Here is a 26,643-nt window from a genome sequence, read left to right on the forward strand (position 1 = left end):
TGTGGCAAGAATAAAAATGTAAAAAAATCATAGACATCTATGATTGTATCTTGTGTGTAGGGATTGTGCCAGTTATTAGGTCAACTTAAAAATATGCTATATATTTTTGTTTATAAGATATTAATGTTTAGCTCTCAACAAGTTGTGTCTGGAGATTAAACTTACAAACTTTAACATATTTCTGTTAGGTGGCGCCATCAGGATTTTCTACTGTGCAAATTGTTCCACTGTGGTGTAATACTATCCCTCCACTACTGTACAACACATAAAAATCTAAAAAACGCCCATCGTTAAACCACGAAACCAATCAAAATTGTATTATGCGTCACAGCACTGGCAGTACAACTGAATTTTCCACAGGCACTGAAAGGATCGACACGAAAAGCAGCAAATAAATAATGGGTGGGAAGTCGGAAAAAGTTTTTAGTTTTTTTTAGTTGTGACACGTTCTATGGTTACCATTGCATGTAGGCCTAGGCATAATGAGTAAAAGCAAAAAACAGTTACAATTTTAAGACTTGTACAATGAGTTTTTTTATAGCGAACTTTGCCTCAAATTAAATAAATGAACAAATGCTATGGTGGGAACTCCAGTTCTAATGTACATAAGTGTTACTTTAGTTATTGTGGTTTGAATAATTGTGCAAGACCATCAATATTCTCGTCCACAGAATTCTTAGTTGCTCTTTTAGAAGAGCGCGCAAAGAACGGAGCAAATACGTCCATTTTGGGTTCTTCTTTAAACTGCTGCCCAACATGCTGTTCAATGATACCACCCACTAACTTTTTAAACGTTATCTTTTTCTGTTTATCGTTTCGTTGATGAAAGGTCTCCAAAAAGTCAGAGATCTGGGATTCCATCTGCGGTAAAGCGGAGTTTAAAATCCCGAGAAAAACGTTAATGCGTCCTGGGAGCCCCTGAATAATCAGTAATGCCAGCGAAGTGAGTTGTGTTTGGCATCCATCAAACTGACCATGGCGGTTAAGCCCACGCAGGATCGATTCAAACACAAAGTATGTGACGTCGTCGGTAAAGATACTCGGCTTGTCCCGCATGAGTAACTTCAGTAAAGGCCAAAGAATTGAAACCGACTTGTGACAAGACGTAGTATCATGCCAAGACATTGCAACCAGCGCGTGGGTTAAAATATCTTCACAGGCCCCGGTGTTTGCAAGTGCGACTCCCGTATCAGTTAACTGCGTTGATTGCGCCATTCCAAGACAGCGAACTTGATCAGGGTCGCTCATATCTTCCGTTTTCTTGCTAGGCGGATTTTTGTTGACACAAATTGTTACCAACAAGTCGAGATGCTCTCTTGTCATATTTCGCAAAATCTGCTCTTCCAATATCTCTTCTTCTGGCTTTTCATCACTCCCAAACTCCTGCGAGCCACCGTTGATTGCACCACGTATGCGTTCAGCTTCACGCACGCCGTACGCCTCCCATCGTGGTCGCAATCTTTCCATTACGATTTCACAATATCCACTAAGAATTGGGCACGCGACTTCTTCCGTGCGTTCAACAGGGCAGTTTTTCAAAAACTCAGCAAAGAACTGACGCAACATTCCCCGAAGCTGGGGCATTGGTAAAGTGGCAACGTTTTGAACCAGCGGTTCCACAGCTATTTGATACACAACCGGTTGAAAGTAAAACACACTGGCAAAAACCTTGCTCGCTAAACCCAGAGAATTGTAACAGTTGTCTATGTTGCAATGAAGAAAAGTTTGAAGAGTCTCCCAGTGCTTTTTCGAGGCGCTCCTTTCCGCATACTCCGACCGACTTGAAGGTTGCTGATCAACGTTAACGCACATCAGCGTACGTTTCTCGCTTTCCCTCATTGCAAGGGCTTGTACATTGCCAGGGTGCACCGCACTCTTAACAGCACTTGTCCACATTGAAGAAAAATACCGAGCAAGGATAAAAATCAGTTCTACTGCCAATCCGACGTGCTCGGTGCATGGATGAACCAAATTTCCATTCACGTAAAAACCGCCTGATATTCTAGCCTTCTCATCTTCAGGTACTTGGGTTCGACAAAGGACTGCAGAAGTCAATGTTATGTAGTAATAAATATCAGTACGCATTCTGGTGCAGGCTTCGTTTGCGGATGGCTCCATAAACCCAATAGCTTTAGCGAAATCGACAGGACTCTGCAAGACGGAACGAAATTCAGGTGACTGAGAAAAATTTTCCGTCGTTGCCATGATATTTTTTATCAAAGTGGTCTGCTGTACAAAGTTTTTCAATTCGTTGCTGATTAAGATTAACGACTCGAACATAGACACCTTTTCGTGAGGAGAAAACTGACTATGGTTTTTGTGGAGCCGCTGCATGATCATCGATGTAAGGTGCTCCATCAGTGGCAAGCAAATGTTTGGATAATATTTCGAGATTCTTATTAGCACAACAGCGATTTGTCTTCGCAAAGAACTAACTGCTGATATTGTGTACTGCCCAGCAGTTGCATCTAAAGTTTCAAAAGCCCTGTCTAGTAGCAACTTAAAGTGCTGTCTTGGGTTTGAAGCTAGGGCTACTAGTTTACACAACGAATAAGCACAGTTAAAAAATATTGCTTGAACTTCAGGATCGCCAATCTTTTTTGTTGTGAATAAAAACATTAGTTCTTCGGCCTTTGCTATAGGCAACCTGTGTTTGCTATTCCAATCTTCAGCGGCGCTTACCACACAGCTGGTAACGGTTTCCAAATAGGTGTGCAGACCTTCGAATTTCAAAAGAAGCTTCGCATCCGTAGGGGACACATTTTCTAGGTTTTCATACACAGTTGCAAAACATGCATCAGCAACATCCAGAGGCAAAGCGATTGTAGAATAGCGAAGCAACTGGATACAGCTGCTGCGAAATGATTTCATAAAACGCAGCAGCTCTTCATCGTCGCTAAAGTCCAGCTCTTCAACACAAGTAAACTGGTTCTGTTGAGAATAATCTTTGCAGAGATGAAGCGTTACAAGGTTAAGGAGGTGTGGTACGAGCGAAAGAAGAGTTGGATCTTTACGCAACTCCTGATGACGTAGTAAGCTTACCCATGACGTCACACACGGATGAGCTACCATCCGACTTTCATGGTTCGCCAAGTGGTAAATTACATCGAGAAAAGGCTTGTACTCGTTCAGTGTGTTGACAAACTCCGTTTTGGATTCTTTCTGTTCGGGAAACACGGCAATGATTTGACCAGCAAGAGCGCCCATGAGTTTTCCGGCAGATTTTAGAAAACTGAAAGTTTCATCAAATGATTCCTCGCTCGAAGATATTTTAATCGCAGAAACGTACTGCTCAACAAAGCATTTGTCAGCAAGTTTGAGAATTGCTTGTCGCTCAATTGTGGATCCTTTGCGATTTGCAATGGCCAGTAGGCATTCAATTGATTCTAAATGCACACCCAAGCTGGGATCAAGCAATCTGAAAATTACAGGAAGCGGACTTGAAGGCTTATCAGTAAAAATAAAGTCCAGGTTCACCCATTCCACATACACTCCCAAGGCTCTCAGTGCGGTTGCGATAAGGTGCTTTTGACCGTTTGGTGTCGCTAAAGAAGATAAACGGTAGCTTATGACACCATTGAAAAACTCAAAAATGCGTTCGGTTGCTACGGTGAAAGCTTGGCGCAGGTCACGGGCGCGCGGTTTTGAGGTTATGTTTTGGTACAGCACCACATCTTCGGCGAGGCTTAAAAGCATCATAAGCACGATTTCTACGGTGGAGGACTTGTGGTTCTCGCAAAGATTGAACACGTCATCCAACATGGTGGGCCATTGTTGCGGCCATACGTGCTTAACCAGTTCCGTTAAAACACCGGATATTACAGATTTAATGTATACAGGTTCTGTTTCGGGGCAGGAGTGTACGGCGGCCAGCAGTTGCTTTTGGATCTGCACCTTGTCCTCTTTAGATTTTTCCGTCCATTTTAAACGTACAACGTGCTTGATGAGTTGCCAGCCGAAATAGCGCACGGATGCATTTGTGTTCAATGGTTCTGCAAGGGTGAAACCGATTTGTGCACATTGCTCGTGGTTCTTGTATGTTTCGCAAAGAGTAATGGCGGCAGTTCGTTTATTATGGTCAACGCCAGGACTCAATACAGTCTCTAAGGCAAATATTAGTTTGTCTAAGTCGCCCTGCTGCATTTTATAAGAAGTTTGTATAAAAAAATAGGGTGTTTGGAAGAGCCGGTGGTGAAGGTCACTTCTTGACCACTTCTTGAAGATGTTCTTTTTGTTTCAATTCCCACAACTTCTGTGTGTCGCAAAATCCAAGCTTGCCCTTGTTAAATGAGTTTGGTCCAGCAGAGGTTGGTGTATTTCTGGATAACAGAAAAAAAATCAAAAGTGAGTTAGTTTTGGACCTATACATATATCCCTAATTACTGACAGACAACATGCTATTAGAGCAGTGGTTCTTAACCTTTTTTCCTTGCTGCACCCCTTTCAAATCACCAACCAATTTTCGCACCCCCTTTCAAAGCACAAACCAATTTCCGCTCCCCCTTCTGTAATTGCTTAAATAGAATAGACCTAACCAACCTTAATGATTCAGCACCCCCGCACCCCCTAGGAACAGTTCTCGCACCCCTGGTTAAGAACCCCTGTATTAGAGGGTAAATGTTGTGAATATGTGACAGTCAAAAAACAATATTGTCTCATTTAAAACAAAATTGCAAAAGAGTTTCTATGTGGTAAATAGAATTTAAGGCAAGCGCAAAAATGTGTTTCATTTAAACAAGCTCTTGTGCAGTTTTATTGAACAAACTACTTTTCAAGTCTGCATGTGGTGTTAAAAAAACGTTTTTATGAGCTAAGATTTATCAAGTTAAACAATATATATGTGCAGTTTGTGTACTTACCACTACCATTTGAATTTGCTAGGCAAGAGCCAATACATATATGTATGTATGTACTAACTAATACTAACATTACATTCTTAAATTTTTTAAGCAAAACTAGTAAATTGAACAGGAGTTGAATACAAACCACAACTTCAATAGTAGTTACGATAAATTATGTGTTAATGCTAATTTAGACATTAATGTCTTGGTATAGTTAAAAACTTTTTAAACAACTTATCAATGTCATGCCGTTCGTCTCACCTTCCAACGTTTTTCATTCGCATGCGAGCTTCAGCTGGCATCTCCTCTGGTTCACTCTACAGAAGAGACCAAAACAGAATCAAACACCATTTCTAGACTTAACAAATATTACTTGGCCTAAATGTAAAATTAGTCCTGCAACACAAGATAGAATTTAGGTCACATAACCTATCACATTGTTTGAAAAAACAAATATTATTTAACAAAATGTGTATGGCAATTGGCAACAAACACATATGTATAATACAACACAGTTGAGCACAAAAGAAAGCAAAAATGCCTTTGCTTTGTTTCAAGCATCAGAAAAGTCAATTGTACTTTGCCAGTAATTAGTTTACAACTGTTAAATTAAAAAAAACATACACATGGCATTTCCTTGATCCAAAAAAATGGGACATGTGAATCAAAACCAGAAAAACATACACAAAACATCTTTTTGTAAAATAAACTATGATTGTTTGCTACTTTTCAAAAAGGGCTGGTCAAAAAGTCTTTGGAGAGCCCTCGCCTTCACACCTCCTATTCCGGGACATAAACCAAGCTGTTCTTCAGTTGCATCAGCCAAACCAGCAACAGATCCAAAACTGTTTAACAAAGTGTTGGCATCTGTGGAGTTAACAGTTCGCACCGATGCCAATACCTCAACAGCACGCTCACTGTGCTGAACAGCTTGTCTTGTTTTAATTGAGTCAGCAGGTTTTTTCTCATAAGCTTTGAATGTTTCAAGGTAGGTGGCAGCCTCATCGTTGCTAAAAGCCAGCAGAAGGGTAACATTGGATATCAAACATGCCTTTGCCAACTCTCGAACAGCTCTTGAAGAGTCTTTAACATCAACAAGGCAGAGCAAAATTCGCAAAGAAAAGCCACCACCCTGCCGCAGCCCTTTGAGTCTGTCGTAGATGTAGTCTGGTTTAAGTGCATGGTAACGTAAACTCAGAAATAAGCAACATGTAGTCTGTCCTAAGATATAGTCTACAGACAAAGAAGTTGCAGAGTCAGCAAATTTCCACGGAACACCCCTAATGAGTTCCAGTATAGGGTTTCCTCTTTGGCAAGGGTTGACCACTATAGCATTGCCACTGCCCAAAACAGAAGCCTGGCCGCTTGTGGTTGGTTTTACAGCTTCTTGATTTTGCTCGGAGTCATTTCCAAGAAAACCAAAAGCACCAGCAAAGCTAGTTGGTTTGCTGCTTTTATCTGAAACATTTGCTTGTTCTTCTACAAGCCAGGCATTACATATTTCATCATCGTCAGGATTATCGAAAATGTCCTCAATTTCTTTGCTTGTTTCGTTAGACATTGTTGTGTTAAATATGGTGTCTGTAATAAATGGTGCATTTCTGCAGTTTCACAGAAAATTAATCCCAAATACCATAAAGCTAGACATTTATCTTTTTGCTTGGTATTAGGTTGGGTAGGTTATACAAACTAATGTTAATACAGGGATGCACAACATATACAGATGCATTTTCTTAGTCTTTTCTTTTTTGCGAGGAATGTAAAGAACAAAATTTGGACAAAACAGTAAAGCATGCTATTTGTTTCTTATTTAGGGTGCTATATTCCTTTTCAGATGATTTGATTAGTTGATAAGAACAATATCTGAATTAAACGGAAGTTAGTTCCAGGATAAAGGATGTGCAAAACAAGTTTCTTATACAATGCAATTAATTGCTTGAACTTGGTTTTTCATGACACGAATTTTTGAAAAATGTAGGCCTGTGACCACATTTAAGTTGTGCATCCCAAGTTTTTTGCTAATAGCTTGCAGAATCATACATACATCAGAATCCTCATTGAATACAGCAGCAGCTTTCTTCGATTTAGGTACCAGTTTTGTGTTTTGGACTTCCTTTTCTTCTTTCTGTAATTATTTTATACAAGCGTTATGCTACCAATTTTTTTTGAATATTTTTAACAGATTTTAAACATAAGCTACACAAACTACTGGTATCAAATATTTTTTTACAAGTTGTTATGCTTGTTTTCTGTAAATTTGGGAGTTTTTTTTATGTAATGTCTAATCCAGTGGTTCCCAAACTATGGTATTTTTTGTAATAAGCTACTAGTTTTGTTGACACTAGCACTGTAGCTAGGGCGGTAAAAATTGTACTAAATATTTGTTTAATATTTACGAGCCTTTGGTTACTAAAGACTAAAGTTTTTAAGGTAAAGTTAGTTAGTAAAGTTTAGTAACATTTTTATTCATTAAATTCTAACAATTATTGTAGGTGGTACGAGAACGCTGCATGAACCAAAAAATGGTACGCGAGTAGATAAAGTTTGGGAACCACTGGTCTAATCATTAGATGTCTAATCAATGTCTAATCACTCTAATGTGTTAAACTGAGATGTCCAAATTACTTCAAACGTCCATAATGATCTGGTGATCTTATGTGGGCAATCATCTTTACTAGGTTAACTATATTCTACTAACTGCTGCAAAACTTATTTATCAGTTGTTTGTGTACATATTCAATTCAAAGACTGCTTAAAAAAAAATTCCACCAAGTATCTTTTTTTAATGGCAAACAGTTGGTGTGGACTCCAGACAATCTTGGATTCATCTCACATATATAACATAAGATGAGCATAATAAACTAGCAAATTAAGCTTTTACCTTTCCTAATTTAAGAGTTACAGGCACAACTGCTGTCTTTGCAGGTTCTGCACTTTTTTGTGGCTTCTTAAATCCGAATCTGGCAGCAGCAGATAGATTGATCTTCTTTTTGATCGGTGGTCCGTCTCTGTTGGATTCATTCGGTCTCTTGACAGATGAAACAGAGTGGGATGAGCCTATGGGAAAACAACTGTCCACCATAAATACAACTTTCCATAACAAGGCGGTATCACATTCACGATAAAGTGTTAAATATCTTCCAGCAACAAATGACTTTTTTGCATTTATTTGTAAATAAAAACTTTTAATCTCATTTACTATGCCTAAATTAATAATTTTGGTACATAAAATGTGAAAGAATTTTTATGATAAATATCTATTCATTATACAGTTATTTAATTCTGGGTATCATTCTCTATTCTGTCACCATTCTTGTAACGATTTCCACCGTTCATATCACATATGTCACAAGTTTGGAAAAGGTTATTTCCAGCTAAAAATCAGTTGGATAGAAATGCTTGCATATATATATATACATATTATATAGTAAAAATATTTGTACTCTATATGGTAGCTAACCTTTTCCAAACTTGTGATATTCATTACACAGTTAGCTTTTATATCATATTGGACATGAACTATATATATATATACTATAATTACAACAAAATGTTTGACTGGATTGTTGGTTTCTAGATTTATTTTGGCATTTCGTAACATAACTATTTCAGCTAGCAGAAACATACAGGATTTTGCACAGGAATCTATAAATTGACAAACTGATGTATATATATAAATTATATACTCTCCCTTGCTTCCACTGCACTTACCCTTAGATTTTTTATCATCCAAATCAGACATGATGCTTAAACATACAAAACAGATTAAAAGCTGCAAAATAGTAGAACATCTGTTAATAGGAATTCAAGCACAAGTCAATAAATATACAAAAACTATATGTTGAAAGGAATAGTGGAAGGTAGTGGATTTATAGAAGGTATGAACACAAAAATATTTGAAACAAAGTTATGTAATAGCCTTTCTATGATAATCAGCTGGTGCAGTTTCATATTCATTGACATCATAGAGTGATGACAAGTGAGTACACATACAGCTAAGTACATCATTTACCCAATGCAGCAAACATTTTAGGCTTTTTGGACTTAAACCAGTTTCAACACCTAATACTGCTCGCATGCGAATAAAGAAACGAATGAAATGAGGGGCTCCATATAACTGGCTGACTGTCCGATGGGGATATTTTTCCAAAATGTCACCATATTGTGGTCGTTCAAATTTGTACAGAAGTTGAGTGCCAAGCATTACATTAAAATATTCCTTTAGGCCTGAGACCATTTCTTTTAATTCCTCATTGTCCGAAGGTTTTATTTTGCTTTTTTCTTCTGTATATTTGCGCAATATAGCATCAACAGTTATTTTTGCTGGCAAATGGAAAAGCATTTTTTGTCGTGTCACAAAATCCCAATCATCCACCAAAACAGGTTTTAGTTCATCAGGCAATTTGAGATATTCCTGCAGTGGTCTACAACTTGCATCTTGTTGTTCTTCCACTGAACTAGCCCTTGAGCGCTTTCGCTTCGGCTCACTTGAAGAACTTGGAACTTGAGTCACTGTAGGTGCGTCTACAGGAGCCTTTCTCTTTTCTGAACTAGTAGATTCTTTTTCTGTTTTGATTGTGGCAGCTTTGACGGCCTTACTTTTTTTGGACTTGTCTTTTGAAAACTGCTTTAGCGTTTCTTTTTGCTTGGTCAAATTTGTATCATTGTATTTCAGCACCCGTGATTCTGTTACCCACTCATCCCAGTGTTTATTCCATCCATTGTAGTGCACAAAGTAATGTGGTTTTCCATCACTTTTTACTTCAGCTTTCAGGCATTTTGCTTCGTAGATAAGTGGACCTTGGTAACACAAAATTCTTTCATTTTCCGAAAACTTCAGTAACTTGTCAGTTGTCTTGGGACTCATTTAAATTGGAAAGCAAACTTTACACTAAATAAAAATGAAAAAAATGTGAAAAAAACATCAATTAAAAAATTAAACATTGATCAGCTGTTACAAATAATCCTCATTGACTGACTTAGCTATTTTTGCTTATTAGTTCACCACTAAAAAATGACTTCTCTCGACTTTTCGTTTTTTGTGTGTGATTAATCTCGATTTATCTATCTTAGTTTAAACCATTCTTAGCTTGTCCATTGTTCTGGGCAGCTGTATGTCTGAATCTCTGGTGTATTAGTTTTCTATCTTGCCGAGCATGCTATTCATTGTCGTAAAACTGAAAGAGCACAGGAAATTTTTGACTAAGATTTTAACATTTGACCTCAGAAAAACAGTTCGTAACAACAGATAGAAACGTCCAACAGGTAATCGACAAGTTATCATAAAAAATGTAGTTACATCTCGGTTGTAAAACAGTAACCACATCCTTAAAAATTCCACTTTTCCGTCGTAAAATCGTCCTTTTTTGAAAACGTTTTTATTTTCAATTCACCAAATGTGATTTATTACCAATAGCCTACCGCTCATGGGATTAAAACCACGTGACAAACCGCAAACACTGGTGTTCATGATTTGGCGGGAATTAGTACACTTGTGGTGCATTTTATTGTCTGTTAGTTACTGTCGTCTGTTAATTTTCTGTCCAATTGTTAGTGCAATAAGTAGCAAAAAAAGTTTTAGGCGTGTTATCTGTTTCATCAGTATGTGTTACAGTCATTGTCAGAAACATACGTCTTCATTTATTACCGACCCCTGGCATTTGTTAACTACATCACATTGTCAACCTTAACAATGTGTCGACTATCCGATTTTTTGTTTTTGATATCAAAGTTAACCACATTTTGATTAGAAACAAACATCACTTATCAGACCTAATGACATTTTATAATGATGTTGCATTCAAACAGAAATAGTCATTTAAAAACCTTTGGACTGGGGATATATAAATTTGGGTTTTGCACTGTAAACCTGTGTCTGTATGTACGTATAGTTGGAGCAAAATCCGAAAAGCATGAGTAACAATGCAAGAAACAAAGAGCAACAATTGCAACTACCTTCAAGTTCAACACGCCCAAACCTGACTCAAGCCCTAACTCTGGAAGCTCCGCCAGTAATATCTTTATATTTTGTACATGATCTATTGTAAATTGATTCCTGTTTTGTTTTAGTAGTTGCATTGTTTTTAGTAATTCAGTACTGGCTTTGGATATGTGTCAATAATGTGACTGGGGCAAAAGCATGGCTATAGATTGGCATGCTGTGTCTCAAACTTATCAATATGCCTCGGGCATTCAAAGTACTACTTTTGTCCGATGCATTATGCTTAAAAACTGAACAACTGAATTCTGTGGTGTTTGATGAACATAAACTGTTACACCATTTTTAAACTTTATAACTTATGCAGTTTGTTTGGCCAACTGTGGTTCAGGGCTACTGTTGCATGTTGCATCAGTATATCAGCCTAACTGAACACTCAATCCCTAGTAAATACTCATCAATACCTCTGTACACAGGTTTCAAATGGGGAAGGAAAAACCAACTCGAGAAGTTCTCAATTCTGGAATAAATCACAGAGAGCAGGCTTGACGTTGGGTCAGACGAATGGCCTGCAAATAAGATCGAAACAAACCCAGGTTTTAGGGGGTAACCAGCAAAAACTTTATAGACCAGCAATTCAGGTCCCAAGTTGTAACCAAAATAGAGGTCATCAATTTGCAAATCAAAGTAGAAATGTGAATTTACGATGGAACCCTCAGTCTAGTGGACAAGCACATTGGCATCAGGTACCTAAGGTTCATCAACGGAGAGGAATGACATGTAGCCATGGTGTTCGTCAACCATGTCATCAATACAGGCCATTGATGCATGAATTAAATAATGCTATGAGTGCAATGGAACTTAATTACAGGCATGTTTATTTTTTCTTTGCTGCTTTTAGCATATTTCTAATTTACTTTTCTTTAGCTAACAATCCTTCAGTTCTATTTATTTAAATATGTGTTTGGTTTGAAGAGGGGGCATCTTGACCTCAAAACCAAAAGGTTAATCAATGGCTCCTGACCAACATGATAGATTGCATTTGTCACAAGCATTTGTTCGTAGAAAATTAACATTGTTTAATTGATGTTTTAACTGTTTGTACAACAAAGGTTTTCACTATGACAAAATATAATGTTACAAAATGTATAGGCCGACTTTGCCAGCCAATTGTATTGTCCGTCACCCACACAGAAATGTTCCCCTATTGGTACAACAACCACATGTCCATTTTCGATGGTAGGTTGTGTTTTTGATTGTTTTTTTTTGTTTTTCCCATCAGAGATAATCACTTTTGTTTTCCTCATTAGGGATAGTGACTGTTTTTGTTATTTTTTAGTGCTCATCAGCAAAATTTTATGGTGCCACGGCGATGGTAAGTATACACTCTGGAAATGAAAATGTTAGTACCGGAACGAAATAATGAAATAAATTATTTTCACAGAATGAGTAACGTTATTTAGTATTTTGTTCCATTTCAGTATGAACTGCTGTTTTCTACACAAAAACTTACCGTATAAAATAATTTGTTTATACTCAGGCATTAATGTTATTCATTAGGGGCACTTATTCTGGTCTTGATGTTCGAACAATGCTTTCACCAGTAATCCAGGCACCAACTTCAATGCACCCTCAATATGTCATGGCTGCGTTACCTACCTCATATTCTTACCCAAATGTAAGGTTGCTTTTAATTTTTTTTTTTTTGAAAAACTTGTGATAATTTGTTGTGTTGGTAAGTTTTCCTTTGTTCGATTTACACAGAGCTGGTGACTTCAATTTAAACCCATTATGTTCCAATGGGTTTCACTACAATTTTCTTAAGGGTTTACAGCAGCCTAAAGTAAAAAAAAGTGATGGCATCTGTTATCTTGTAGAAAATGCCTGTTTTTTTTTCAATAGATGTAATACAAGAATGGCTTTTTTCCAAATATTTGTTTTTTACTTTTACATATTAGGTTGTTTATACATTTTGTCTTAGCTAAATCCAAGCAGTGAAACATTTTGTCGCTTTTGTCTAAAAAACAAAGAGTCATTCCAAGTGTATTCCAGCCACCAAGTTAAAGATGAATTTGATAGAGTCACATGTCCAGTGTTAAGAAGGTAAGTGACAAACATAAATATATATTGGACCTTTGCTAATATTTTGTGTTGCTATAAATAATCCATGAAGCTATAAAAAAGAAATAAATGAGACAATTTTTTGTGAGTGGGTTTTACAATTAAAGTAATGCTGTGGGATTTTGTATTTAAAAATACTTGCAGTTATATCTGTGATTATTGTGGTGCTACTGGAGACAATGCTCATACACACAGTTACTGTCCACTCAATCGTGATTCAAGATACAATACCCGAGGTCTGTATGAGACACCCCTGTTGTCTTCTGGCCGCAAACGCCCCAATAAATAAATAAAATGAGATTTTGAAACTACTTTCAATGCTGTGTAAAACATCATTCAGCAGTGCTTTAAGTTTTTTCTTTCGTTATGTGTTGTTTTGATACTTCGTTTAATTGTGAAATGCAACCAATTTTGATTTGATTGATTTTAAAAATAGTTCTTAACATTACCGTCATGCTTGAATTGTACATTATGACATACTGTGGCTACATTGCCAAACTTGCTATTTGTGCTATGCCATACATTGAGGCACTTTCTTTTATTTATTTCTGTTTCGTTTATTATCTGTATTTAAGATTGCAACTGACATGTAAATAGTTCCTTTTGATGTTGATAATGTTCTTGACTTGAGTATTTGTAAATATGTAGGCCACAACTTCAAATGTCATATTTGCACCTACGTTTTCTTTTCTATGTCTATTTCACTTTAGGATGTGTTTTCGTTTAATTTTTGTGATTTTAGCGTAGCTTTAGCTTATAATATACTGTCTTCTGTGTTCTTTTAGGAAACAAACAGTAGGTTGTTTATTTAAAAAAAACCTGCAATGATCAATGGATATTTTCTGGGTCTGACAAGTTTGTTTGACTCATTTAAACTTGAGTGGCAAAAAAATTGAAGCACCAAAGAGGAAAAATTCCTGAAACAGGCAACATGGTACTTAATCTGGTCAGATGATTTACCTTCTAAAAATGAAACAAATAACCAAAGGCTGGTGCAAAATAAAATTCTACAGAGGTTTGATAATTACTTAACTTGAAATGGGATCTGTCTTTTGTATGGAAGGGTGGAGAATGCATGTGTGTGTATGGGCGGCTTGATAGAAAAATATGTTTGTTGTGTGTGCATGTGTGTAGCATACTTCTAAAACGAAGAATTTAAAAACCTTTTTACCAAGACTAATTCGAATAAACGCATGTGTGGGGACATATTCGTTTTTGCTTGCAAAGATAGCATGTGAGTAGATCAAATGGCGCGTATAGTAAATTATACGTATAATATTAAATATATAAAATAAAAGTTACAGTCGCTATAGTTGACACAATAAACTTAAGTAAGTAAATTTATTTCTCACAAAATATTCGAACAACAAAAATAAAAAACTAGACCCTTCTTACATAAACATTTACATATACACATGCACGCACACGTTCGGACCTGGTCGAGCTACATCTGTGTTTTTGCACTTCCGTATTTTCACAGTAAATACTGGTTTCCATAAACTGATGATGCTAAGTTAGTGAACTTTTGCGCATGATCCTCTTTCATCGGACGTACAAACTGTATTCCCTTGTATTAACAGATTATATTATGCCACCGCAACATCCAACGAAGTAGTGATTATTGTATAGGTCCTGTTTGCCACAGTGCCAAATTTAACCTGTATCGGACCTTGGACTTTTCATTTAAAACATATCGGACTTAAAAAAATATGTTTCACTGATGTAGTTTGGTAATTACGTGGCTTTGGTGCTTTGGATATGAAACGCATACCCGTACCATATGCCTAAAAATTCTGTTGGATAAACTAGCGTTTTTAGGATAAGTGTGAATTAGATTAGAATTAGAGCTTACTCGATAATTCTAAATTTGATTAGAACTACAATTACCGCCACTTCGCTCTAATTTGCCCAATTGAACAACTAGAATTATCTAGTTGTCCAAGTCAAGTCTCACAAAAGGTGACTCGAGTCTTCCCATCACTGGTTTTGAACGTATTTATTTGTTTTTTTTGTGTACAAAATTTTTGTGCGTGTCACGCTTTGGTTTTGTCAAAATTTCTTGTTTGTTTGAAAATTTATCGGATTTACTGTGCCCCAAATGTGCTTAAAGAGCATAATATTACGTTGTGCGTATTCTCTACTCTACAGTCTACACGCTAAAAACTTTGGTAGACAAAAAAAAACGCCCAAGCTCAAATCACGTGCCTTCCTACGTGGTTTAACATCGAATGGTTTTACAGCGTTTCTACCTCTCATCAAGGAAGTGTGTTGTCAGGCTTCCACCCACTAATTTAGGCGGTTGTTGTGGTAACCCACACTCCCTTTGAAAAGTTGCCAATGGAGCTGTAGTGACGAAACGTGTGTAATTTCGGTCCGAACTTTATACATTTGGCCTTTTCATAGTTAGTGCAAGGTGTGCTATGAATTTTAAATTTGGTTCATGAACTGACGTTTTTTGTTTTCCTCTTTACAGTTAAAACGAACATTTTAGACAACATTTTTAACCCGCGAAATAAAAGTTTTCATGCTGCACTTTTGTGCCATGAAAATGCAACTAAAACTAAATTTTAAAACTCCTGTATTTCACGTGCTTGACATTGTATCGGAAGTTTAGTCGACTTCCGCGGTGCTCGTTTGTTGTTTATCGTAAAGTGGTTTACCTTTTTTGGAATGTGGACGTAAGGCGAATGTATTCAAATAAAAGTAACAAAGTGTAAACTGAAAAATTGGATTACAGTTCGTTTAGTTATTCTTATAAATTTTTTTGAGAAATTTAGAACATATAAGTTATAAGTTTAAAAAATTTAACGGAAACATTGGATTACAAACATATCGTGCATCCTTTTATTCTTTATGTCACACTAGTTATTGTCTCAACGCCTGACAATTTATTTATTAATTTAGTCAACAAAAAAGTTATTATTTTATTGTACGCTACATAGCCTACTCGTGTCCATAGCATCCGTAGGCCTATTCCAATTTGTTTGTTTTTTGTGTTTGTCACATACAAATAAAATAAAACAAATAATTATACGAGGCATTGAACAATTTGACCAGCGACTTTAATTGCATGCTTGGTTGTATTCTGCTCATGATCTCATTGTAAATCGTCCGAAATTAATCTAAACTGAAATCACATGACTTGTGTGGTTTAAACAGCACAGCTCGAAGTGTAAGCGGTTAGTTCAGGTGTCAAATCGTTTCGTCGCCAACCGAGGCTACAGTCATTTTGGCAACCGTTTAAATGCAACTGTACCAAAACAATCGTCCGAGCTAAACGGTGGAAAGTAAGCCTGACAACATATTTCCTTGACGAGAATTAGAAACGATGCGAAAACATTTGACGTTAATGGCAAATTGTAGTTCGTTTTGCGGTTAAAGCATTTTTAATTGGGCGTCAGAGTTTACTTGGTGACCACTTAAGTGTTTTCTAGAAATTGATTTTACTGGTCTGCTGCTGATGTTTTAGTGTCATGTCTTTCATTCTGCGGCTGCCGGGTACTTGAAAACATAAGCGTATACGGTATACAATTTATAGCTACTTGGATTTTTTCAATGGAAACAGATTTTCCTCCTGGTCTGGATAACTACGACTCCACACAACACTTGATACCACAACAAACATACGTTGCCCAACCAGAACAGGTGAGGTTCCGAAGACGCAGCGACAAGCATCACAGAACCCACCCTACTCCACTGTTTGCGAGAAAAACCCGTCACCATACCCCGGTGCTAAGTGTGTTGCAAAATAGGTTTCACAATTTTAAGTGACAGCTTTGTGTAGCGGACAGGGGAAATGTGCGCCATTTGGTTCTCTCGAGCATTAAACACAGCCTAAAGTTGTAAAAACGGTAGAAAAAAACTTCGATTTGATTAAACTTGTTACGTCTGTTTCACTGTGAGGTATTCGTTTATTGATGTGTGCCTCCTACATCACAGGTAACTTTGTGCATCTCTCCAAAAATATTCAAAAAAGGTACAGACGATTAGCGTCAGTGTATTTTTTTATTAATTAAACAGCAAGATGAATTTTGCCCACATCATACGAAAAAAACACACTTTAAACTCATCCTTTTGTTCTTTGTGTCATGCCAAGTTATTGTTTCAACGGCTGACAATTTATTAATTAATTTGTCAATACACACGGTATTATTTTTTTGTACGCTACCAACTCATGTTCATTGCATTAACAAAAATTCCAATTTGTTTATATATATTTTTTTTAACACTTGATTTAAAATTATTTTAAGCACGTTAGTTTATTTATTGTACAAATTATTTTTGATCACGTTTAACGAAATTATTTTTGATCACGTTTAACGAAATTATTTTTAATCACGTTTATTTTTAATCACGTTGATGTTTTTTGTGTATGTCACATAAAATAAATCGCTAATCATGACAAATCTTAACTTATACAAAGTTCAGTTGGTTTGTGTTACTCTGTAAGTCAGGCTATCTTCCTGTACGCCCTGAGAATCTGATATCACCAACGTCACAAAGAGTAATATAAAAGTGTCGTGTAAAATAATAAAGCATTATTTGCCTTTGAAGAGGAAATCTACGAGAAACAATAGTTAAAAGTTTTATAAGTTTGTGATACAGTGAACGGTCAAACGGAACTAATAGGATATTTGAAACAAAGACAATGTATTTTGAACACATACTAAAATGTTAGAATACTTAATGCGGTTTCTGTATCTTCAGTGTCTTGTAAAATTTCGAGTATTTGCGCGTTAAACAAATGTTTAGCTTACCTTACAAAACGAAAAAATAAAAATGCGGATAAGTGACAAGAAGCCACAATTAGTCAGACTGGTTACTGATAAATACGACGCATTACACGATTTTGTTGTATTCAGGCTATCATCTCATTGTAAATCGTCCGAACTTTATCACGAGTCTTCCGTGGTTTAACGTGTTTTCGCACCGTTTCTACTTCTCGTCAAGGAAATATGTTGTCAGGCTTGCCTCCCCCCCATTAGCTTGGACGGTCGTATTTATACCTCAGGCGCATTAAACAGTTGCCAAAAAAGCTGTAGCCTCGGTTGGCGACGAAACGATTTGGCACTTGAACTTGCTTTGATCTTCAATGGCAATTTGTAGTTCGTTTTGCAGTTAAAGCATTTTTAATTTGGCGTCAGTTTTTACTGGGTGACCACTTAAGTGTTATGTAGAATTGTTTTTACTGGTCTGCTGCTGTTTTAGTGTCGTGTCTCGCATTCTGTGGTTTGAGCACTAAAACATGCTAGTCAACAACAATACTATGCTGCTTTGTATTTTTAGTGTATTTTGGTAATACGATAAAAATGATCTACATTGTGGTATCACTTGTTGTTTTGTCAACAGCGGTTCTGGAAATCGAAGGTACGTAGTTTTACACAGAGCTGTATGTTGTGCCGGGCTTTTCGAACCGGGTTAGGGATTTAAGTTTCTTTGTCAGTAATGAATTTACAGTGAATTAGTAACTTATAATCTTACGGTTTAGAACAGTGTTTCTTAATGTTTTTGGCGCTCGTACCTTTTAAGCTTTCACGACATTTTCTCGTACCCCCTGTCTACAATGGCCGACGGAAGAAAATGAAATTGTAGTAATAGGAATTAAACTCAGTGTATTTAAAACTTGGGTGTTAAATGCAGGCACTCCAACAGTCTTGTAAGTTCAACAATATTTACAGCATGCCAACAATCAGTCAATTCAAATCAGTCAAAGACATATAACAAAGTAACTTGTTACGCATTCTTCACAAATATGCCCAAATAGCGTATAATTTCACACTGCATGTCGTACCTCCTGCTTTGGTGCTTCGTGCCCCCAAGGGGTACATGTACCCCTGGTTTAGAACCTTCTAGTAGATTAAGTTTTACATGACAATTCTTTTATAAGTACTGCGTTGAAACAGGTTATAGTTGCGGTTCTGAAACATGCACCTCCGGAGAATACTGCTGTACATCGAAATCATTTGGTGATAAATCGTGCTGGAAGCTCGACCACAGCGGTGTATTTTTAACTTGCACTAAGTTACAAAAAATTGGACCCAGAGCAAGGGTTATGGGGTGACAGTTACTTTGATTTATTGGGCCTCGTATGTTTCAGATAAAAATGTTGATTGTTCCATTCAAACTAAACCGACCCAGTCAATCTGATCTTATACCAGAAACCTTTTCCGAAAATATTACTTTTGAAACTTTAACGTGGTGGGTTTGCAGGTTTTGGTGATTAACAAACTGCCCGGCACCGGTCCTCGGCCAAGCGGTTGCCAACCACTAGCAAGTGGTTGGCAACCGCCGGGCAGTTCGTTCCCGGGCCGTATACTTTTTCAGGTTAAATGCTTTGAAACATTTTGTCCATGTATTCCGGGAATGATAAACTAATTTAGGCGTTTTCATTGCTAAATGTTTGTAGTTTTTTAAGGCCGGTCGGCGAAAAAAATCCAGTTTCAAAAACGGTTCGCAGTACAAAAAAAGTTGCTGACCCCTGAGTTAAACCACACAAAACCCAATTCTGCAACAGCTGCTACGCAACTCCTGATGTGAAACTAAGAACCAACACGGGGAAGTTGAAAAACGGCAATAAGATGAATTTAAACGTTACCGCAGGACAAGCAACGCAAACAGAAACAAACACAAATCAGTGCCTTCCTCAAACGGTGTCTCCCGGAATATTTAAACTGCGGTAAAATCATTTTAGCTATGTTGATGGTGGATTTAAGTTTTCTAAACCTTTTGTCTTTGCTACAGACCTTAAAACTGCTTGTTCAAGACCAATTGCGTATCATTGTCTATTGTGTTTGTTGTCTTGGTCTTTCCTCAAGCTTTAATGTACTGCCTATTAAACTTTCGGGCTTAAACGGGGTTCTCAAAAACGATTTGGGCCGGGTTTCAGGCTTGTACTTTCAGGTTCGGCCGGGTTCGGGCTCCAATTTCAGGCCCGTTTACAATTCTGCTTCGCTCATATCTAACAAATGCATGTCGGGTTGCTCCAAGAACGTCTCTCGAAAGCATTGTTCGATTCTTTTTTTTCTTCGATACCGTCGAGTTGTTGCAGTGGTAATAGTAATGTATTGCGTTCGATACAGAAAGGTCGCATACGTTCCATGTAGACCTGTGTGCATTCCGTCGTGTGAAAAACTTGTAATAACATTCGATGTTCTGCGGTTGTTTTTTGATAGTTTCGGGGGGAAAAACCAAACCATAACCAAATGAGGTCATCGATAATCTTTTGAATATAGGTCAAGTACAAGATTTTGAGAATCGCTGCTTCAAATGCTTTGACTCCTGTTATAACCTGACCCGAACCTGTGTTAAAATTTCATCATTTGTTTTTTATAATTCTGCTCCTTCCCCAAGAAACAACAAAGAAAACACCAATTTCATCATGATCCCTGGTTTTCCATTCTCTTCTCGCTTGAACACATTAAAATACTTGTTACTGCTTTTCTGCATTGGCTTTCTGACTCACGTATATTGCAGATCTTCCAAACTAAATGTTTTAAATACTGAAACTGACTTAAACTGTTTTGGTCCATTTCTATTATTTTTAAATTTTTTTCAACTTTAAGCTTTCTTCAGCATGTAGCTATTTGCAAAACGTAAAGTTTACCGATAAATTAATGCAAAAAGTTTTATCCCAGATAACCTATATTTTGGTTGTAATGTCGCAAAATACATGTTTAATGCCAACCAAAACCTAATAAAGTTTAGTTATAGCATCCGCAATAGCACCCGCAGGCAACAACTTAGTTGCGTTGACAGTCAGCAGTAGCATCCTCACGGAACTTTGCTTATTTAGCCATCACATAGAGACGAACCTGACTTAAAGCAAGCGCGATGCGATTACAAAGTTATCGAATACCTGCTCGCAAGATTTCGAAAAAAACGTTGATTCTGAGTATTGCTCTGCTTCTAGTTGCGGCAGCATCTGCTAGACTAGTGGTTCCCAACCTATGGTTCGCGACCCAAAGTTGGGTCGCCTAAACATTCTGTTGGGTCGCATGTTTTAGTGACAATTATAGCATCTACTGTTTGACGCCTCGTAGCGTTACTTTTATATTACCCAATAAGGCTTTAAATTGTTACCCAATAATAACTTTATCACAACTTGTCTTGATAATGGTTAAAACTGTTTGTGACGTCATAAAGTGATGTGTTAGCTCACAGTAGAGCGTTGTCTGGCTAATAATGCCTCGATTCAGCTCCAAGTTCGGAATAAATGGAAATGTTTGGTCGTAAAAAACAACAGCGTTTGTTCGTTATAAGGTTATTGATTTGCTAAACTGGCGTAGTAATTTTCAAAAAGCTTTCCTAACTTACAGACAAAAATACAACTAAAATAACATGTCCATGGGTCGCGAGAAACCACAAAACTAAATTTTGGTAAGTATTTGGGTCGCGTTAAAAGAAGGTTGGGAACCACTGTGCTAGACATTTCGTGTTTAAGGCATACACCTATTTGAAACGGTAAGTATAAGTTTTAACATGTTTGCCAGCAAGTATATTTTATGTCGCTGGTTGAAGAAAGGTTTGATCAACAAGTTAAAAAACTTTTCTAGGTTTAGTGAACCGAGGATTTTGATCAAAAGTTTTGCTATCTATACATAGACTACATAAAGTTTTGACTTAAATCTAAGCTATAAGCGGACACGAACCCTATAGGAAAAGCCAGAAACCCTGAGCTAGCAGTTGGACTACCTGTTTCATGGGTTGGAATTTTCTCGAAATGTTTTGTTTCTAGTGTGGAGGGACTTTTGGGGAACGTGAATCCGCTGTTAAAGAAGATGCAGCTCTACACTTACAACATATCATTTACAAACGATCTCCTGTGAGTATGTACCAATTATCCTACAATAAAGAAATGTCAAGTTCCAACTAAATTTAGTTTTTTGATAAGTAGGACAGATAAACAGCGGTTACATTCTGATAGGCTACCACTGGAAATATTCATGACGTTGATTTTGGCCGCCATATACCCACATAGGCTAACTAGATATAGGCTAGCCCAGCGCTTCTCAATCAATGAGTCGTGGTCCACTGGTGTGTTGTGTTCTCTTAAAAGAGGATGCCAAAGCATTTTTGTAATCAATTAACAAAAATCACATTGCCAATAAATTGTGTTTTGTATTAATCCTATTTGATTTATTACTTTCATCTCAGTATTTTTTTATTGTTATGTTGCCAAAAGACTTGTCGATTTTCTAATAGTGGGGGCCAATGGCAAATTTTTCAACAAATGTGGGCCGTGGGCTGTAAAGGTTTGGGAAGCAGTGGGTTAGCCTGTATGTTCTGTTGTTTGGTGGCAAATGCATGGTAATTTAAAAAACAGGCTGATAAACAACCGTTGACGTTATTAAACAGAGCCAAGCAATGCTTTAAGTCTTAAAGCAAAGTTTAAGAAGCCGAGAGACTATAGCAGACAAAACCACGAATCCCTTTGTGACTACGGAGTGCGAAAAAATCGGGGGCTTGTGTTCTACATCGTTTTAGTATTCAGTCAACGTTAATTGTACTTCATATTTTTCCTTGTATTACTAAAGTAATTGATGCCTTGAATTGGTTCTTCGATGCAAATCTCACAAAACATTAAAAATAAGGTTTCAAAATCCATAACTGTTAATTGTTCAACAAAATACTACATTATTAGAATGATCAAGCTTTTCCGGTGCAATCAACATCAGTGGCAGGTAAAATTCTTGTAATGTTTAAGTTCGCTGGTATAATGATGCTGCAGCATGATACTGAAACGAGAGAATGTTAAACAGCTGCAACTTACATACGATGGGGAAGGAGCAACTGCCCAAGCAAGACTGGAACTAGTCTAGTGTACCATGGTAAATACGTATTTAGTCACATTATCACATTTAAAAAAAATTGCTGGAGGATCACATTATTCACACACGGGAGGTGATTCGGACTTTCTGTGCCTACATCACAACGGCACTTACACACCAGGGCACTAGAAGGCAACCAAGGTACAAGAAAATGTTTTAAAAGCTGCATGTACATTATTTAAACATGCGAGTATGATATGTATGTACTTCGCATTCAGAGCCTTCTTTCATTTATGGACTTAAATATCGCGACGCACCAAGCAATTATTCCTTGTTTGACCTGTCTTTGATCGAGCAAGGCGTTTTGTAAAACCAAGCTCAAAACACTCATCCAGCCATCTTTGCGTGGACGATCAACCGCAAGCGGTACCGGGAACACAAGGAAACCAAGGAGGCGTTATCTATTTACTGTTGAAGTTGAATGCGGATATAATATTCCATGTGAACCATATGTTTATTATAGGGAAGTTCGTTGTGTTGTTTGCGCGTTTGGTTTTTGAGGAAATCCCAAATCACGCCAAAAAAACTATTGCAAATGCATCTTGTTGTAAATACAATCTTTTTGGGTTTTACTTTTGTTCAACTTTGATTGGCAGTACATGAGCTGAACCAATAATATTTCATTTTCATGGGCCTAGGGAGAAAAACGTGTGGTGCCACTCACTATGTTTAACTCTATTAGTCATATCCAAATTGGTCTTCTTTTTTAACAAAACATACTTGTTAAAGCTATATACCCGGCTATCAGCAGCATTATTTATAAACTTATTTATAAAAAAAAGTTATGTTGTGGCATCGAACAGACTAGGTGAGGCATGGGTTTTTACCCTGTTACTCCCAACACCTATATTCACTTAAATTTTATGCCGTTTGCCTATTATTGTCTTCGATTGACGAATTTTGGGCAATGATAGTTGATGCTTTCCGCGATCATTTGCAAGATAGATTTTGTACACAACGTTTGACCAGCTTTTAAATTGTTTCGTGTTAATATCTGGCCAAACTCTAGGCGGTTTTATTAAACCTCAAGCACAAACCGAAAAAATAGCCCTGTTTTAATCAAAACTTAAACCGTTTACTGAGGGTGAAGCTTTTTTTTTATTTTTTCAAACTAAAGAGTCGTTATGAAGGCTATATACAGCAGTGGTCGGCAACCGCAGGTCCGCAAGGAGTTCGTTACCGGACCGTGCAGGTTGGTTTCAGTTTAAATGCTTTGAAACATTTTCACCATGCATCCCGGGGATGATAAACTAATTTAGGCGTTTTTATTGATAAACTAATTTAAGCGTTAAGTATTTGTAGTTTTTTTTTTTATGCCGGCCGAGATATAATTTCAGTTTTAAAAAGGTCCGCAGTGGGAAAAAGGTTTCCGACCCCTGGTATACAGGATAACTGGAATTTTGTAAATTATAGCAATTAGTAGCCTAATAAAAAGAAATATCAAAAAAACCTTTATAAAGCAAACTCGAGAATGGCTGCGATACCGCCACTATATAATATGTATTTAAGCGATCTACGAACCAGCTAGAGTACACGTTTTAGGCGCTATTATGAAAACCTTAAATAGAAACTGACACACAGAACAGCTCAAGCCGTTGAACTACATCCAATTGCAATTGTAAAGTGGTTCGTAGTTTCAATGCATACGAGTTAGAAATATTGAAATACGATGCCCGGTGCTTTCTTAGCCTCAGGTGATTGCTGATTTTAGTATAGAACTCTCCTGGGTAAAACAATGTTTTACCGAAAGTCTGTTTTTTGCAAAAAATTAAAAAAACGACAAAAAAAATAAAAATCTATGATTTCATAATAAAATATAACTCTTCAATATTTGTACTGTTCTAACATAAATTGAAAGTATGATAGAACTGAAACATGAAAATTTGATTTGATTTACAATCAGTATAGCACTATATCTTCAGCAAGCATGTTCTTAATCTTAATCGAGCGAGCAAACAACACAACGAACTTCCCTATACTGAACATACGGTTCGCATAGAATACTATAGCCACACTGTACTTCTGCAACAAACAGATAAGCTCCGGTTTGGCTTCCTTGTGTTCCTGGCACCGCTTGCGGTTGATCGTCTACACAAAGATGACTAGACGAGTGCTTAGAGGTCGAGTAGGAACCAGTCATGATGTAACCCGTGTATTCCACCCTCCACCCTTCGGGGCATGTTTCACGACTTGGAATCATCACCTGACGTGCACGTTGTTATACAGTGGGGTACAACATAAAGGCAACTGCAGCAAATTGTTGTATGAAGTAGGAATATGCAATAACAATTACGCACCTGAACCGGGCTTTGAACCAAGCAAAGAGCACAAGGAACCTTGGTATTGCAAAACGCCTTGCTCGATCAAAGACAAGTCAAACAAGGGGTATTTGCTTGGTGCGTCACGATATTCAACTCCATAAACGTAAGAATCCCCTAAACGTTTGGTTTTGAGTGATGGAAAATGCACACTTTAAACATCCACTTACCTTGGTTGCCTTCTACATAATGTCCTGGTGTGTAAGTCACGTTTTGATGTAGGCAGAGAAAGTCCGAACCACCTCCTGTATGTGAATAATGTGATCCTCCAGCATAACCTAAGTCAATTACAGAGTAAAGATGTTGTTGGTTGTATTTGTAATGTTATAATGTGACTAAATGTGTATTTACCATGGTACACCAGACTAGTCCCAGTCTTGCTTGGGCAGTTGCTTCTTCCCCAGCGTATGTAAGTTGCAGCTGTTTAACATTTTTCACGTTTGTGGATAATATTATGTCTAGTTTATTGAATAAATTTGTTTACCTGAAACTGATGTGGACCGCAATGGAAATTCTTGATCGTTCTAAAATAAAAACTTAAGATGTAAAAAATTCAAACTCAACAATCTCAACAAATCGAAATGCGCGTTTGCTAAATTAAATAATTATAAACTTGAATTTGGTAAAGCCTTCAAGCATCAAGCGATGGCCAATAATATAATTTATCTGGTACTATCACCTTGCTGTACAGATTTGAGAGGTTAATAATTAACTTAATTGACGCAGGCAATTAAATCAACTAGTAAGAATGTAAGCTGCACAATAAGCAGCTATAACTACGTACTGATGGAACAATGGCACGGAGGCCCAGGAGCAGTGGCGGGATTCAGCCGGTTCGCACCGGTTCTATAGAACAGTCTCACAAAATTTAATGAGATCAGAAAACCGCTTAGCATTACTAGTTACTATCAATTGACTTTTTGTAACAGAACCGGCGAAAAATATGATATTGTGATAGAACCGGCTGCCAAAGAATTTGAATCCCACCACTGCCTAGGAGATTTGTATTGATATATGCAATGCTTTTATCAAGAAACAGATTAAGATAAATTAGCTATGTACATATTATAGGCCATATTTTGTCTACAGTTTATTCTATAAGAGTGTGCGTAACTCACAGGTGATCGTTTATGGATGACATGTAGGTTTTCCACTCCAACGTCTTTGACAACAGACTCATGTTGCTCAACAAGACTTTCCAAACTGAAAAACACATACCATAGAATGCGGTAAAAAAAGGCGGCAATAAATTATCCGTTTAATCACATGTTGATGCTGGTTCGTAGCATCTCGCTAATCATGACCAACTTTTCGATATAAACCGAGTACCGTTTGAAATGCTGTATTTTGTTATTCTTTGACTTGAATACTGCTAACAAAGGCCACTTTTAAATCTAAACTTGTTGATGCACCTTACTGTACACCACGTTTTTTGGTTAAATTTTTTCCAACTTTCTGACTTACCGTCTTAAATACGTGTACACCCTGATACCAATGTTTCCAAAGAACACCGTCACGATTAAAAGCAGCACTATTCCTAATATCAGTGGCTTGTTAGAAACCTTACGAGAAGGGATTCGATAACTTCGTAGTCGCAT

General features: G+C 37.1%; 3 protein-coding genes and 3 pseudogenes across 8 annotated transcripts; 2 read left to right on the plus strand and 4 right to left on the minus strand.

The window, feature by feature from the left end:
• Positions 1 to 290: 290 nt before the first annotated feature.
• Positions 291 to 4,143, minus strand: LOC145231962 (exportin-5-like). The gene has a single exon (XM_080096433.1). The coding sequence runs from the start codon at positions 4,141 to 4,143 to the stop codon at positions 622 to 624; it is 3,522 nt and encodes a 1,173-aa protein (XP_079952559.1). The 3' UTR covers positions 291 to 621.
• On the minus strand, positions 4,053 to 8,619 carry LOC145231966 (PEST proteolytic signal-containing nuclear protein-like). Of its 5 annotated transcripts, none has more exons than XM_080096439.1 (5): positions 8,553 to 8,619; positions 7,723 to 7,869; positions 6,886 to 6,966; positions 5,103 to 5,158; positions 4,053 to 4,319 (listed from the first exon to the last, which is right to left on the minus strand). In XM_080096439.1, the coding sequence occupies exons 1-5, from the start codon at positions 8,568 to 8,570 to the stop codon at positions 4,199 to 4,201; spliced, it is 423 nt and encodes a 140-aa protein (XP_079952565.1). In that variant the 5' UTR covers positions 8,571 to 8,619; the 3' UTR covers positions 4,053 to 4,198. The 5 variants fall into 5 exon arrangements, with proteins under 5 accessions (XP_079952565.1, XP_079952564.1, XP_079952562.1 ...); XM_080096438.1 differs by having other exon boundaries at positions 7,723 to 7,898; positions 8,553 to 8,609; XM_080096440.1 differs by lacking the exons at positions 4,053 to 4,319; positions 5,103 to 5,158 and adding an exon at positions 6,169 to 6,422 and having other exon boundaries at positions 7,723 to 7,898; positions 8,553 to 8,609.
• On the minus strand, positions 8,614 to 9,756 carry LOC145231964 (mortality factor 4-like protein 1 pseudogene; annotated as a pseudogene).
• An 897-nt stretch (positions 9,757 to 10,653) lies between these two features.
• LOC145234022 (uncharacterized) lies at positions 10,654 to 15,625 on the plus strand. The gene is made up of 7 exons (XM_080098796.1): positions 10,654 to 10,852; positions 11,256 to 11,650; positions 11,932 to 12,018; positions 12,119 to 12,154; positions 12,340 to 12,457; positions 12,761 to 12,882; positions 13,045 to 15,625. Exons 1-7 carry the CDS (start codon positions 10,754 to 10,756, stop codon positions 13,187 to 13,189), a joined length of 1,002 nt encoding a protein of 333 aa, XP_079954922.1. The 5' UTR covers positions 10,654 to 10,753; the 3' UTR covers positions 13,190 to 15,625.
• A 2,584-nt stretch (positions 15,626 to 18,209) lies between these two features.
• Positions 18,210 to 23,227, plus strand: LOC145234439 (uncharacterized; annotated as a pseudogene).
• A 1,439-nt stretch (positions 23,228 to 24,666) lies between these two features.
• LOC145234440 (uncharacterized) lies at positions 24,667 to 26,643 on the minus strand (annotated as a pseudogene). The gene is made up of 7 exons (XR_013861287.1): positions 26,510 to 26,643; positions 26,164 to 26,248; positions 25,530 to 25,569; positions 25,397 to 25,465; positions 25,216 to 25,323; positions 25,025 to 25,162; positions 24,667 to 24,930 (listed from the first exon to the last, which is right to left on the minus strand). The product of XR_013861287.1 is annotated as an uncharacterized LOC145234440 (transcript).

Source organism: Phallusia mammillata, chromosome 6 (assembly GCF_965637545.1).
Source record: "Phallusia mammillata chromosome 6, kaPhaMamm4.hap1.1, whole genome shotgun sequence".
Lineage (NCBI taxonomy): Eukaryota > Metazoa > Chordata > Ascidiacea > Phlebobranchia > Ascidiidae > Phallusia > Phallusia mammillata.

Bases quoted from the DNA above. Each gene is read 5' to 3' on its own strand.
- LOC145231962 (XM_080096433.1), bottom strand. From the start codon at position 4,143: ATGCAGCAGGGCGACTTAGACAAACTAATATTTGCCTTAGAGACTGTA.
- LOC145234022 (XM_080098796.1), top strand. From the start codon at position 10,754: ATGAGTAACAATGCAAGAAACAAAGAGCAACAATTGCAACTACCTTCA. The intron at 10,853-11,255 runs GTAATATCTTTA...CTCTGTACACAG, and splicing joins TAACTCTGGAAGCTCCGCCA to GTTTCAAATGGGGAAGGAAA. The intron at 12,155-12,339 runs GTAAGTATACAC...GTTATTCATTAG, and splicing joins TTTATGGTGCCACGGCGATG to GGGCACTTATTCTGGTCTTG.